The sequence below is a fragment of the Xiphophorus hellerii genome, chromosome 20, assembly GCF_003331165.1.
Source record: "Xiphophorus hellerii strain 12219 chromosome 20, Xiphophorus_hellerii-4.1, whole genome shotgun sequence".
In the NCBI taxonomy this organism is placed as follows: domain Eukaryota; kingdom Metazoa; phylum Chordata; class Actinopteri; order Cyprinodontiformes; family Poeciliidae; genus Xiphophorus; species Xiphophorus hellerii.
In genome coordinates this window covers 22,321,924-22,336,329 of record NC_045691.1, presented here as the reverse complement: position 1 = coordinate 22,336,329, position 14,406 = coordinate 22,321,924, and the positions used below count along the sequence as shown (strand labels likewise).

General features: G+C 35.6%; 1 protein-coding gene across 3 annotated transcripts in view; it reads left to right on the top strand.

The window, feature by feature from the left end:
• cpne5b (copine Vb) overlaps nucleotides 1-14,406 on the top strand; it is a 119,852-nt gene that overhangs the window by 70,045 nt on the left and 35,401 nt on the right. For all 3 annotated transcript variants that reach the window (XM_032549559.1, XM_032549560.1, XM_032549562.1), the window contains one exon: nucleotides 11,686-11,749. In XM_032549559.1, coding sequence (XP_032405450.1) covers nucleotides 11,686-11,749 — 64 coding nt within the window. The remainder of the gene's footprint in view (nucleotides 1-11,685; nucleotides 11,750-14,406) is intronic.

The window sequence follows — 14,406 nt, the reverse complement described above, 5'->3', positions numbered from 1 at the left end:
GATTATAAGGAAAATGTGGAAACTAGACGGCTTCATGAGAAAAAGTAAAGCTGCTCTGCCTGTGCGCTGTCCGACTCCCACCTTTATGCCTCAGCACGGTGTGTATGTGTCTCGTTAAAATGTATGGCTTCATTTTTCTCTTGTGTGAACACTGACTCTGTCCACCCAGACAGATCTGGATGCTAAAGTTCTACAGACAACCTCTGCAGAGCCATTTCACAATAAACGGCAAAGACGTTTCCTCTCCACTGATGCTTTGGTGCAGGAAGGGAGCTGTTGTCTGTACGGCAGCTCTCCCAGAACTGACACCCAAGTGGCTAATATATCTGTGCAGAAATCCATTCCTTTTCCAGCAGGCAGCAGCTGATCACATCTCTTGCTCTCCAAGCTGAGCCATCTGTCTGAAGAGTGATATTTTTTATTTATTTATTTATTTTGTCTTTGTCGATTCAATTGGAGCTATAAGATGACATACGGGTTTTTCTTGCAATAAATTAAGAAAACTCAGGTCGTCTTTGAAAGATCAACAATTTCATTAGGTTATGTTGTATTATATAGTCAACTCTTAAACATTGTGGTCACCGGACTGCAACTAAACAGAGAAACATGTTACTCCATTTGCACCGACCACAGCTCGTTTAAACATTTGGAGGCAGCTCTTTTGGCAAATAACATTGATTTCCCCCCCAAATCAAATTAGTGGACTCAGCAGTGTTGATGGAAAACAAGGCATTACAAAGATTGGCTGCCATTGTTTCGATACTAATTGCCTGTGGTGTCATTTGTTTCCAAAACAGGCTGTTTTTTTTCTTCCATGTTCACCTTTTATACACAGGGCTTTAAACTAAAGGATGGTTTAGAAGTAATGTACTCTGAAATTTGTAAAGATCGTTTTAATCTGTTCTCATTTGAAATTCAGCAGCTTAATGTCCCACTCTTTTCCACTTAGCTTTGTTTAAAAAGAAAACAGTGATCCAGCTCTAAAAAAGTATTTCTTTCAAGTAATCAAATTAAGCTTATCCAAGTAAATATGTTAAGTTTATTAAGTTGTAATGTTAAACAAATGTAAATAAATTAAGTTTGACAAACTTAATTCAATTACATGCAACAAATTAACTCTTTTTTTTAAAAGTTGGAGTTCAATTCTGTTTTTTTTTTTTTTTTCCAGGTTATTAACGGTTTGCATTACTAATGTGAATGATAGGATACCTCAATAAGCTGCAAATACTTTAAATCTTTTTATACATGATGGGTAATGTTAGATTTTATTTAAGGCAACAGCAGTTGTCCAAAAAGTTTCAGTCTTGTTCTTATCTGGCAGAGTGCTGTCTTCCATTTATTTGCTGTGTCCCAAACATGACTTGTGGACTTCTTATAAATGTCATTCATCAGTGAACTTCTTTTGAAGTCACTGATGAATGACTAAAGAAGACATTAATCTTAGATGAACCTATGTAGATGAATCTCTAAATAGATTTGTTGAGTGCACAACTATTGGTGAACTATGACTATCTCTTGGGTGGTTTATAGTTGTCCTCTTTTTTTCATCTTTCAGATGGTGAACTGCGCGGTGCTCCATGAGATGTTTATAACTTGAGATGTTGTTTTACAATTTAATGTAACCTTTCTCTAAACATCTCCACAATTGCATGTCAGAGATATAGTAAATAATAAACTTTGACTGACATAATATGTAGTTTGGAAATGCAAGCCATCAGATAGATATTGTATATTACATTACATTGTACAGATACAACATTGTCACTGATATTTCAATATAAATATTTATGTACATCAGCCTGGCATTTTCTGTCAGCTTCCTTCAGTGTGAGCAACGTGAGCCTGGGCTATAAAATTAATATTCAACAGTCATCTGCTGTGAAAGTTTGCCAATGAAGATGCTGTCACAGGACATCTACTAAATCAGCTTGGTGGGATACAGACATCTGATAAACTTCTCAACCTTGGGATGCCTTCATCTAAATCAAATGCAGACATTTATTTAACATCTTCTGAACATCTGTTTGCCGAGGCAGTAACTCCCTTTGTTTCCAGGTGTGGACGAGGCTCCATGATGGATGCAGGCTCACACATCGTTCTCTCTCAGGCAGAATTCGAACAGAGACTCCACAGTTAATTTCTCCTCTTTCCTGGGTGGCTGCTCACTCTTTGCCTCTGTTTGATTAATGACACCACCCCTCCAGTGGTTGTTGTAATAAAGTCAAATGAGGTCCCGAATGGCTAAGGCTTTGTGGAATCAGCAGTGGGTAATTGAGGAGGTGGTTGTCTCAGGTGGCTTTGTGTCCTTATAGCAATAAAGTAGCACTTCTCTTTCCCCCCACCTCCTTTGGCGGAGTTGGGGAAGATGGTAATTGTGTTAGAGAGTTTGTGCTTCAATGCACATCACTGTTTGTTTGAACGCGCTGTTTTAAAGGTTACAGAGCCTACCATGCGGAAGAAGCATTTCTGGTTCCTGGACACATGAAAGCATGGCCAGATTGTCTGCTGAATAATGCAGAGAAGTGATCACTGAAACTGTGTAATCCATAGTATCTTCTTTAAACAGTTGCCACGTCTCTTTCATAAAAGAAGCAAGTTCTTCCTCCTCTGGTAAATTTTGTCAGAGGAAAATTGCAGAAAAAAATCCACTTTACACTTGTAATCCTTCTTCTCACTTGGCAATATTGGATTGTCTGTGATTTTTAGATAGTCTATTTGGAAAGTTAATAGGCAATAGATGTTGCAGAGCACTCCTCTTCCTTTGGGAAAATAGCTCTGATTTAAATTCAGTCCATTCTGCAAAACACAAACCAAGCCAGATTGAGGGAAGTGACTCATGAATTTGTCATTTCTTACATGATGAATTTTGACTTTATTATTGTTTGTTGTGAGTGCTGGATTACTGCAGCAGGTTGCCTCTGTTCTTTCATGTGATAAAATGTTAAACGATTTAATAGCTGAATTTAGCACTAAGTGTGAAAGGCAGTAAATCTTTGTGCTACTTGCACAATCTAAACCATTTTTAAATTCCCAGTAGTTGTGTAGACAGCGTTTCTCATAGTTTGTGTGTTATTAAAAACAGCATACATATAAAATGGTTGAAGGTGTTTTTTAGGAAGTTTGGGAAAAGATCATGCTGGCATTTAGTAATACAAACATGTCTGAATCATTTAGTAGCTGTTTTAACATAAATAATTCAGTGTGCAAGTTGTTCCATAAATGCATCGTGCAGTTGAAACACAAGAAGCTCACCTAGAAACACTCTGACAGACTCTTAACACTATGTTTTAGACGGAGTATTATCTGGTTTGTTTCTATGAAGACTCCCACAGTGAAAATAGAATATGCTACATACCTCTTCATTGTTAACCATTGTTGGAATAAACCCTTTATGTAAAGTTGTCTGACACATCATAATAGTCCTACATAGCAGACTTTAGGTATTGCTTTGAGTCCTCACACTCTGCTTTGTTTCAGTATTGCTTTTCAAACATGCACGGCAGAACAAAGACATCCTCACATAACCACTCTGCATGTGTACAAATTTAAAAACACTGCTGTATTCGTTAGGTGTTCTTGCATGCTGAATTGCAAGGCACATTGCAGAAATATTTCAGTAAGAATACATTAGGGTTGTAAATCTAATCTGCATCAGATACAGTGTGCACCTCAATACACTGCAAACAATCTGATTCATCTACCATGTGTGGGTGGTAAAATATGTTACAGGACTTGATTCACAACTTTATCACCATTTAGCCTAATTTAGTGATTTTAGGGTAATCAAAGTGCAGCTAGATGCAGTGAAAGAAATAAATTAAACTATCCAGCTGAATAAGTCCAATTCATTAAACGGTTTCCTTTGACAACTAGGTTTAGTCTAGTCTGAACATTTTTTATAATCTAAATTACAAGAGATCAAAGCAATAATATTGCAACATTACAATAATCTGACGGGATGGAAATGTGCTCAGGACTCATTCAGTAACAATGAGTAATCAGCATTGTTACTCACTCAGTAACAATGCTGATAATGCATGTTGCATTATCAGCAAAATGCATTTTCTATGTCATGAAACATCTAAAATTATAGTTCAAAAAGTTTTCCCTTAGTTTTCTAGCTTTCTAAATTCATAATCAGTGTTACAGACTGATTGTGTTACAAGAAAGTAATACCACTACCAATTTAAAGAAACTTTAAACAGCAAGCCCTTTAAAAAATGTGTTTTTGTTTTAAAAAGCACATCAATACACAGGAGTCACTGAAAGCCCTGTTTGCTGTAAAGCTCTGGTGTCTGTAATTGTCTTTAACTGAGCTGAGATGTTAGGACGGAAATAATGCAAAAAAGTTGGAATATTTTGCTCACAGATTTGGTCGCTCTTTTCAGTTGGCAGCAGGTGAAGCTGAAGCACTGGTGGATCGAAATAGTCCCAGCATGCCCCATCTTGAGTGTGTTAAAAGACTGATTATGGTAATTTATAGTTAGCTGCCTCTGCTGTCTTTAACTTGTTTTTGCTTGTGAGACATATACATATGCACAGAGAATTAGCAGTGCTAGTTGTCTGTTTTCTAGCAATACAACAATAACATAAACAATAATACTTGAGTGGATCATATTCCTTAGTCAAAGTGTAGTTTACCTGGTTCATAAATGGGAATTATGCTACATGATGCGAAAAGTAATGTCTAGATTTAATGAGTTTTTTTTAAAATTATTATCAGCTGCCCCACCAAACGTACTCACAACTTGCACATACATTTTAATGGGAACAAGATGAAAAGGTTAATCGTTACATCTCTGGAAGGCATATACTATTTCCCCACTAATTCTGCATTAGAATTTGGTATTATTATTAATGTCCTGAAAATAATGTTAGACCTTTGTTGCCAGCTTGGTAAATTTTTACATGGCATATGTGGTTGCAATATTCAACCACATATGTTTGTTTGTTTGTGTTCAAGCAAAGTCAGCAACAGCCAATGTTTTCTTTTAGAGTACGTTTCACAATAGAATAGTTGAATTAAGTGTATATTTAGATTAACACAAGAAAGCACTGATGAACTTTTTAACTATTAACTCTTATCAACTCTGTTCTGGGTAACAGGTGTGTCCAACAGCTGCTCTTCTAGTCACCTGATGTTTACCATCTTTACTTTAATGACAGAACTTCTGTGGGAACTCTGGTCTTTACTCAGTTTTTCTTATTTGTATATTGTCTGAACTTAAAATTCCTCATTCATGGACAATTTCAAACACAAGCTAAAAAATGCTCAAGTAAAGTTTCAGGATTAAGCATAAAACTCTGACATTTTTGACTTGGGTAGAAAGAGAAATGTGTAGGAAAAAAATGTAAGCTGAGACAGAGTTACTGTATTCACAGTAAGATTAGTCTGATACCAAATAATTGTTTACATTTAAGAGCACCCTCTGCCGCTTTTGAATTTCACTTAAAAGCTGTTGTGTCCAAACTTTTCCCTCATCGAGTTAAACATTTAAGATGAAAGCACTCACAAGCAACGAAAATTCACACTTTAGTTTTTAATAAACTGATAGTAATTGTTTTGTCAATAATTTTTTCCATCTCAACAATAAATTGAAACATATAGTCATTTAATAAAACAAATGAAATAGCATGATTGTGTAGAAAATGGATGTGTACTACTTTTGTGATCCAAAACATTATAAGGGTCTGGTGTTTTTGACTTGTTAAAAGATGGACGTACACTAGTCAACAATATTTGATAAATCGGTGTGTCCTGGTCTGCTTTTAAATAAGAGTCTTTGGATGTTTCTATTTCTATTCAGTATAATATTAAAAATAAAATCAATAATATAAAAAATATAGTTAATAAAAGATTAATATATTTTTAATTGCACAAAACCTTTCTAATGCTTCACTTTGGATGACCTGCACAGGCAACAGGACAATGAACTGTGCAAAGTGTCCACTGTTGTGGTTTCACTCATCAGACTGTACAATGAGAATGTGACCTGACAGTGTTCAGACCTGTGTGTGATCCTGAAACGATCTGATGATAGAAGATGAGTTGGATGTGTTTTAACCTTGTCAAGACACTCTTGAACTAACTTTGACAAAGTCTCATTGTCTCTAGTTACTCATTCTTCTGTAAAAAATTCATGTCTGTATTTCGCCTTGAGCAAGATTGAAAGCAATAGCATATACAGGGCTCCACTTTGGTAATAAGTAACCTACTTCTTACTTCTCATTAAACCTTAAGTCCTCTGTATCTTTCACTGTCTGGAACTGTGCTGAAATTGTTCTGCTTCAAATAGTCTTCAATATTCCCAATATCAAGAGAAAATTTGCATAAGTTAAAGTGCTTTTCATTCTTTCTTCATTAAGATACCGTAAGACCATTTTGGAGTCATTGTCAAATAAACAAGCCAGTGGAGGCTAAGTGGAGGCTAATTCAGCCATTAATAAAAACGTCACTTTGATCGTCTTTGTATCTTTCCGTCCTCTAAAACATATACGGATGAGCATTTGGTCCATTTTAATGATATTTAATCGTCAAGATTTTTATTAAGACCACTTATGAGCGCTCACTGAATACTTCTTCCGTCTCATGGTGTTCAGTAAAGGCGAGCTGTTTGTGACTTGAAGAGAAGCACAAGACATCACCTCATTAGCCTTCTTCATCCAGCTGGAAAAACAGACATGTAGATTGTGAAGAATTTGGTAACTTGCAGATAAAAGCTTAGCGCAGATTTCAAAAGAACTGACTGCACTCTTTGAGCACTGCTTGCCTTAATTTTCTTATCCAATATTCCCCCATTTCCCATTTTGACCTAAATCTTTTATTCTTATATAAATAGTATTAATATTATACATTTTTCATTTTTTTGTTATGGTGGAGTTTCTCACTTTTTCAATATACTTCATTATTTTTCCTCTCCGCATTTGCACCAAATTCCTAAGAGTATTTCCTATTAATTCAATTTTAAATGTACACTAGCTTGGATATTCAGACAAAATCTATTATGCAGCATTGAGGGGCAGTACAATGCATGAATAAGTCAGCTATAGCATCTGTCTCCTGATGGTTCTCTGTGTGATGTGAGGAGAAATTGAAAGCCTTTAGGGAGTGGAATAGATGTCAGCCCTTGCAATGAAGCTGTCTTTAGTTTGGAGGCATCCTCTTTCATCCATACAGCCCCTCTGGAGGGAATAAGCAACAGATGTTTGTCTATAAGGTTGCTGTCAAGCTATTCTGTTTCATCACCATCTACACTCGACTCACACAGGTCTTTATTGGTAGGCAGCCGCTGTAACGCCACAACGTGACACAGGAGCATAAACAGCTTTCAGTTCATTTTAATTTGTATATTTATTACTGATTATATCAGTAGTAACGTTGCGACTAAAGAAAAGTCTGATTCCTGATGAGAGAGATATTGTTTCCACTCTACTGACTGCAGTCAATGCTAGTCCCTCACAGACCCACTCTTAGATGAATCACCCTTCTCCTTCAGAATGACCATTGTTCCTGAGTTGTAAATGAACACGAAGCCATCTACTGCAAGCTAATTAGTGCCTGAAAACCAGAAAAGTTCAGCTGGAAGTGATGATGGCAACCCACTGTTAGGGTGAGAAGTCTGTTTCCTGCTAGTGGGCTGAGTAATGTTATTGATGTGATCTTTACAGGCGATGCGCATGTCTTGATAATCTAGCCAATGGCTGACAGGATGTGAAACTTCACAGGTTCAAATATGCCTTCACAGGTTCAAATATGCTAAAGTTTGCTTAAATTTCTCTCAGCGAGTTGCAGAGAAATTAAATGCATTTCTGACCAACTAGAAACTTCTGACACAATTTTGGGTAAAAATGTGACAGCTTTCCTTTTAGGACACATTTGACTTTTTTGACTCAGCTTTTTAGGAAAATCAATAATTTTTTTCTGCAGATTCAGCCCATTCTTAATGTTAACCTGAAAACCATGCTCAAGAACAACCCACAAACAACCAAAGCTCAACGATAAATGAGCAATCATCCGTTTGGTGCTTATTGAATAGAAAAAAAAAATATATATATATATATACCTTTTGACTATTTTTAGTGCAGACACACAGAGAATGGTTCAAACAAATCCTTAAAATCCCCCAAATATTAACATTTTTACGAATAGTCAGTGTTTATAGTTAAACCCAAAATTATTCATGATCCATACAGATTTATGGTCATTTTGCCAAGATGTTTTTCTGAACGGATTCATTATTAAATTTAGGGGTTGCCCAGCCAAAGTCCCATCTTTAGTCTGAGAAAATCTGTGAAGTGAGCTGAGTATTAGTGTAATGGTAGGGAGGCCTCGTTCTCCTTGAATCGTTGACTTTGATCAGAAAATTTATCATCACCAAAGTTAAATCTGTACTTGTGGAAACGTGCAAAGAACTGGTTAGCAATTCTGATGGTGTAAAGCTCAAACAGATGTTTCCTTTGATTATTCAAAAGGGTATGTTTAATTCTTGATATGGTAATTTTTATATTTTTTTCAATTTTATTTAAAAATAAATATACTGCTCAAAAAAATAAAGGGAACACTTTAAGTGTTAAACACCTGTTTAAGTGTTCCCTTTATTTTTTTTGAGCAGTGTAGTCAAAACATGTTTTTTTCAAAATGAATACCACTTTTACATTGTTTTCTTCTTTTTTTGAGAGAGCATTTTGTATCACATTCTGTCAGAAAGAAATGTAGCTGAATGAAAATGAATCTATCAGTAGTATACCAGTAAGTATTTCAATGTCTCGTCTAAGGCAATGGGTGTATTTAAGATTTTTTTTTTTCTTGAGTGAGAAATGTTATGAGAATACATTTTGCTCTAAATAAATAAATTGCAAAAGTTTTGTAGTCAGGATTCCAGAACATTCATTATTCCTGGGCTTGTAGTTCAAACAAATAACATTTGTTTATAATCTTCGTATGCATCTAGAATAAGACAGAAAACGATTTTATCAGACCACCTGAGGAAGTGCTCTTTTATCAAATGCAACTAAGCTTGTATTCTGAAAAAAGCAAACTGTATTTTCTTTCCTGATGTAACAAACTGAAAAATAATCCTGTAATGTAGTTAGCTAAATCTTGTGTCTCTCGACTTTAAACGCCCTTTAAAGTATTTTTTATTTCCTTAACTCTCTGCCTTTCACCCTCAGATCACACTTCTCATTTTTCAGTCTTGATCTATTGAATATTGATCAAGGTCTGTCAGCTGAATCAATGAGGAGCCATTGTTTGGCAGAGTGCTCCTGGATTGCTCACAGTTCACCTTCTGTCTCAAGAGGCCTGAACGTGTACAGCAGTATTTGACCTTACACACAAGCTTTTGTATTTGAAAGTACTGTGCTGCCATTTAACTGCTGCACTAGAAGAAAGTTGTCAGGAAAATATTCAAACACTTGTTCATAATAAACTTTGGACGTTCAATGCAGAACTTGAAAACCATACAATGTTTCTTGCTGTATAGTCATTCTTTGCAGTTTATTTTAAATCACTTTTATATCTTTATATTAGTCTAATTTAAAATCGTACATAAAAATCTGTAGCTACTGTATGTTTGCATGTCCTTTCATCTAGACTGGAACATGTCTAAGAGATGCACTAAATAAGTAAATTTTCAGAGAAAACTGTTGTCTGGAAGAAATAATGTACAGTTTGCGTGTGGGGCCCATCCTTGCAGCTCCCTGATGTTCTTTTCTTAGCTTCTAATAACCATTTTAAGTAAATGTAACAGTTTTACTCAGAGCATCTTCATGCATTGGCTCAGGTCTGTGACTCCCTGAAGGCTTCTCTAAATGCAGGTTCTCATTACGGAGTAAAAATAGAGTATTCATGCTTGTATGTGTGAATAGTGAGTTTAGTTTCTTGGCTCATCTTGAATCTTCACATAAGAGATATATTCTGCTTCTGCTTATGTGTCATGCAGTATCTATTAGTGCACTTCCTTCCTGTTTTTCTGTCAAAAACGTTCAGAGTGTGCCCTGCTGGTCTTTTAAGATCTTTGTTATTCCTAATATAATAAAAATAAAGCCCTCCTTTATTTTGTGTTGCTCCAGCTTCATTCAAAAATAGTTTTCAGCTTTTTCAAAGGTGCTTTTGCTTGGTTACTATTTCAAATATGCAGTTGTGTGTTTTGTGGCACCTTTCCAAGGACTCTACATATTATTTTAATCAATATAATTAAGAGTGCAGATTACAAATTAAGTCTTTGTAAATACATTTCTTTAGAAAAACAGCTTTAATTATTTTTTTTCTTTTGCAAAAGGTAAATAAGAAGGGCTCCATACAACAAGTAATATATTACTGTTTACTACCAGCCAAAACTATACAATGTACTATACAAAGTGTGTAAATACATTTACACACTTTATCGCATTTTGTCACACTTAAACCACAACACAGAGAAGAACCTAATTTTGAAGTCGAAGGAAATTGATATATGATTTCTAAAATATTTGACAAAAAAGTTGTGGGGTGCCAAGGTCAGTTGCTGCTTATTTATATAATTGTGATGCAGCTCATTCTGAAATGGGATCAAAATAGGCAGAACTAACCAGGTGAAATGCCATTTGGTGATTTTGTGCAAAAATTTTAAGGAGTATGTTTCGTAAAGCCCACAGACCTATTCTAACTTGTTTAAGGAAGCTTAATGGGTTCACTTTAAAAAGCAATTTCTTCGAAAAAGAAATTGATAGGGTGACATGCAGGGTGAGAAAATAAATTTGTGTTTGAATCTGTAGCTGACAGGGTGCCAAGGGTCTGAGATGGCGTGCACGAAAACTTTGGGTGGGAAAAAAAAAAAAAACGCTCACACGGTTTCATGCATCCATCACTTGTGTGAACAGCTCGGTTTTTCTCACCTGAGGATCGATTGGAGTCTTTCAGTGTGTGAATCAAAGGTCTCCATCTTCTGCTGAAAAACACTCAAACCTGGTAGGGGAGCCTAAGACATTTTTTTACACAACTGGAAAACACTATTCGGGCCTCTGACCTTGGCGTGTTGAGTTAAAATCCCAAAGCGTCAAAACCATCACTCTTTTAAACAGGCAGCTGTCATGGAGATCTAACTTGTTGAAGCTTCAGTTTCCCTCTTGTTTGTGATGGAGCAAACAAAATCAGTTTTCACTTTTCCTCACTTTCCCCTATTTAACTCTTCTCATATATACATGGCTCAATAGTCGCAATAAAACAGTTTGGGGTAAAACTGCAAAGTATGAATAGGTACAATAGGATTTTTATGCACATGTAATGAGCTTATTTGTTTGAAGTGCATTTCTCAGTTTTATCCTCCGGACAAAATAATCCAAGTAATGTTTCAAAACACATAAAAATGTCATATTTAGACACTTTTACTACAGTGATGACTGATGCACCATAGACGAGATCTGCTGGTTATAAGTTAAGATTCAAAGTCTGTAAATATTTAAATAAAAACAGTTTTCTAAATATTTTGATTAGTTCACATGAAACCTTTCAAAGCACTTAATTTTTAACAGTATATCACATTCTGCTGGATTTTACGGTAATGTCAGGAGAATTGAGACACAGTTAGTATAAGTAATTAATGTAATGCTCTGCGTTAGTCCTCTAAGAACAAATCCTGCAGAGAAGATTATTTTTTCTGTAATTTGGATTAAGATTTCCCATCTTTTCTTTTATTTTCCTCACAGAGGGATTCCTGGGAAGAAATGTGGCACAATCATCCTGACGGCAGAAGAGCTCAGCAACTGTCGAGTGAGTAAATTGTGATAATCTCCCAAATATACATGTTAACAAGAAAATAGTGCTTGTACACGTACATCTCCTAACGTCGGGGCAAGAAACGGCAACACTGGAGTTTTCCTGTATAAGGCATACAGCAGCTCTTTCCTCACTCCATGCAGTGACCTGCTGTGTAATGAAATTGTGCAGAAACATCACCCAGAGCCCCCTATCAACCTTACATGTGTGCCGTTTTCTCAGGTGGGCTCCTGCAAATGCCACACTGAACTCCTCTCACACCGCATTGGGGTAGGATAGTGAACAAAATTATGTGGATCAAATTGAACCAAAAGCAAAATTAAAAATGTAAAGGAGTGAGAAAACTAATGAGCACAACAAAAGAGAAAGCTGGAACAAAAGGAGCATGAGTCTATGTGGAAGAGAAAAGGTGGAAAATTCAAATAGGCTTAGAGAGATACAGTAACACGAAAAGGAATTGGCACAGGATCATTTCATGCCACTGTGAACCAGCCACAAAAAAAAAATAAAATGCTTGGCTGGTTTTGGAGGTAGAGCATAGGTTAATTACCAGGAAGAACTGTGCGACCTTGTCTTCTGCTTTCTGCTGGTGTTAATTCTGTCTCGGTAGTCACAGCATGGTCAACTGGATGAGTATATGTGCCTGTGGCCCATACACACTTGAATGCAGCTGGATGATAAACACACACATTGATGTGCATCTTTCTCTCTTATAACCTCCTCTCTCTGATTTGGAGCTTACAAACAGAGCTACAGGAGGGCAGAGCCTGAACATTTTTCTCACATTACAGATTATAAAAGCCTATCTAAGGACAAATGCTGCTAGTTAGCTCACACTATCAGCACCATGATAAGGGCATGGGGCTACTGTTTTACTACGTTTCTGTCTCTATCAAATAAACTTAAGAATAATGATTGTCTGAAAGGAATTTGAAATAAGGTGGATAATGGTGTTCATTTGTTTTGCACAGGTTAAGTTTTCAGACTTTACTAGATAACAAACTGAGCTAAATTAAGAGTCCAAACATAAAATTTTTCCTTTTTTTTAAAGAATTCAAACATTTATAAATTCCGCATTAGCTTTCTAAGCACTTGAATTGTAAACTGGCCTTTGACAGATTATTCACATTTGACATTTTTAAAAGTTCTCTACTGTTCTCTTTGTAATATCTATTTCAATTTGCCTGACTTCTCAATAACAGTGCTCTCATTTACACATGATCCTACCTAAATTGTAATATATCGAAATAACACTGAAATTCTGATTTAAAAATTAGGACTACTTGTTCAGCTGTAAAAGTAGTCCTTGTACAATGTGCAAAAAGGTTGCTCTGCCCCTCTGACAAAATCCCGACTCTCTTCAAACATATCAGCTGACAAATTGGTCACTTTCTTAATATATTAGAAACATTCATATTGATTTTGGTGGTACTTACCCATTTGATGGACCAAGAGAAAATTTCGATTTGACAAAAGCTACAACTTCCTTCCTCTGCCTCCAGGTCTCACCCTGTCCACACCTAACTTGCTGCAGTTAAAGCAGAGGCAGCAGAAAACTTAACAGGGCACCAAGTTTGGAAATGTGGAAGATTAGATAAAAAAAAAGAACATGTATAACCTCTAACCTTTAAATTTGCTATGGCTGAAAAACAGCAAAACTAAGCAACTAAAACGATAAATAAATAGTTAACAGAGCATAGTGCAGGTCTGTGGTCTTAACCCTCTCTTATGTTCTTAGATAAAGAGCATTTTACAAGCTAAACCTTACTGAATACTCCTCACTCAAACCACCATCAAACATGAAGATCTTGACGGCAAATAATCTGTCAATATCTGAATCAGGAAAAAGTTTTAACAAAGATCTCTTATAAACATTCCTCTTTACCACCTCCATACTATGCTAATTATTTTAATTGTAAATAATTATTAATATTTTCCAGTCCCTCAGTCATTTAGCTGGAAACAGTTTTCCTCGAATGCTTAATTCCTGGATAGAATATAAACTATAACTCAAGGTAATGTGAGGCGCTTTTCTGCACTGCCAGCAGGTCTGGTGAGGTTAGAGAGGTCAATATCATTTTTGCATTTAGTAGCTCGTGTTATTCTCTACTCTCTAATTTTGTCAGGCAATAGGAGAGAGTAGGTGTAAGACGATACTTTAGAATAGCTTTTTTATTATTATTATTATTTTTTTTTTTAGAATTTTTACTCCTAGGTGAAAAGTAGCAGGTAACAACTGTTATTCTTGTGCAAAAGTATTTATGCCCTTAGGTTTTTCATAGTGTTTACATTGTAAATTCAACATTTATATTTAAAAGTATAACATTTTGTGTTAAAAACCCAAATTGCTCCATGCTCTATAAGATGAGATCTATACTGCTATTTTTCTGATTTAAAAATTGTGAGAATGTCACGAGAATTTGATCTGATATATTCAGATGTGTCTGGTGAGAGTTCAGTTCTGATTGCAGTAAAGTAGGATTTCTGAACCAGATTTTATGCACCTTTTTTATTGCTAAATCATTAAAATGAAGAGACACTGCAGTGCACTGAAATTGTATTTAAATGGGATTTGAGGACACATAGTTCTGCACATATCGTCCTATTACAACATTATTTAAAAATGTAGTACATCACATTAATGACTATAA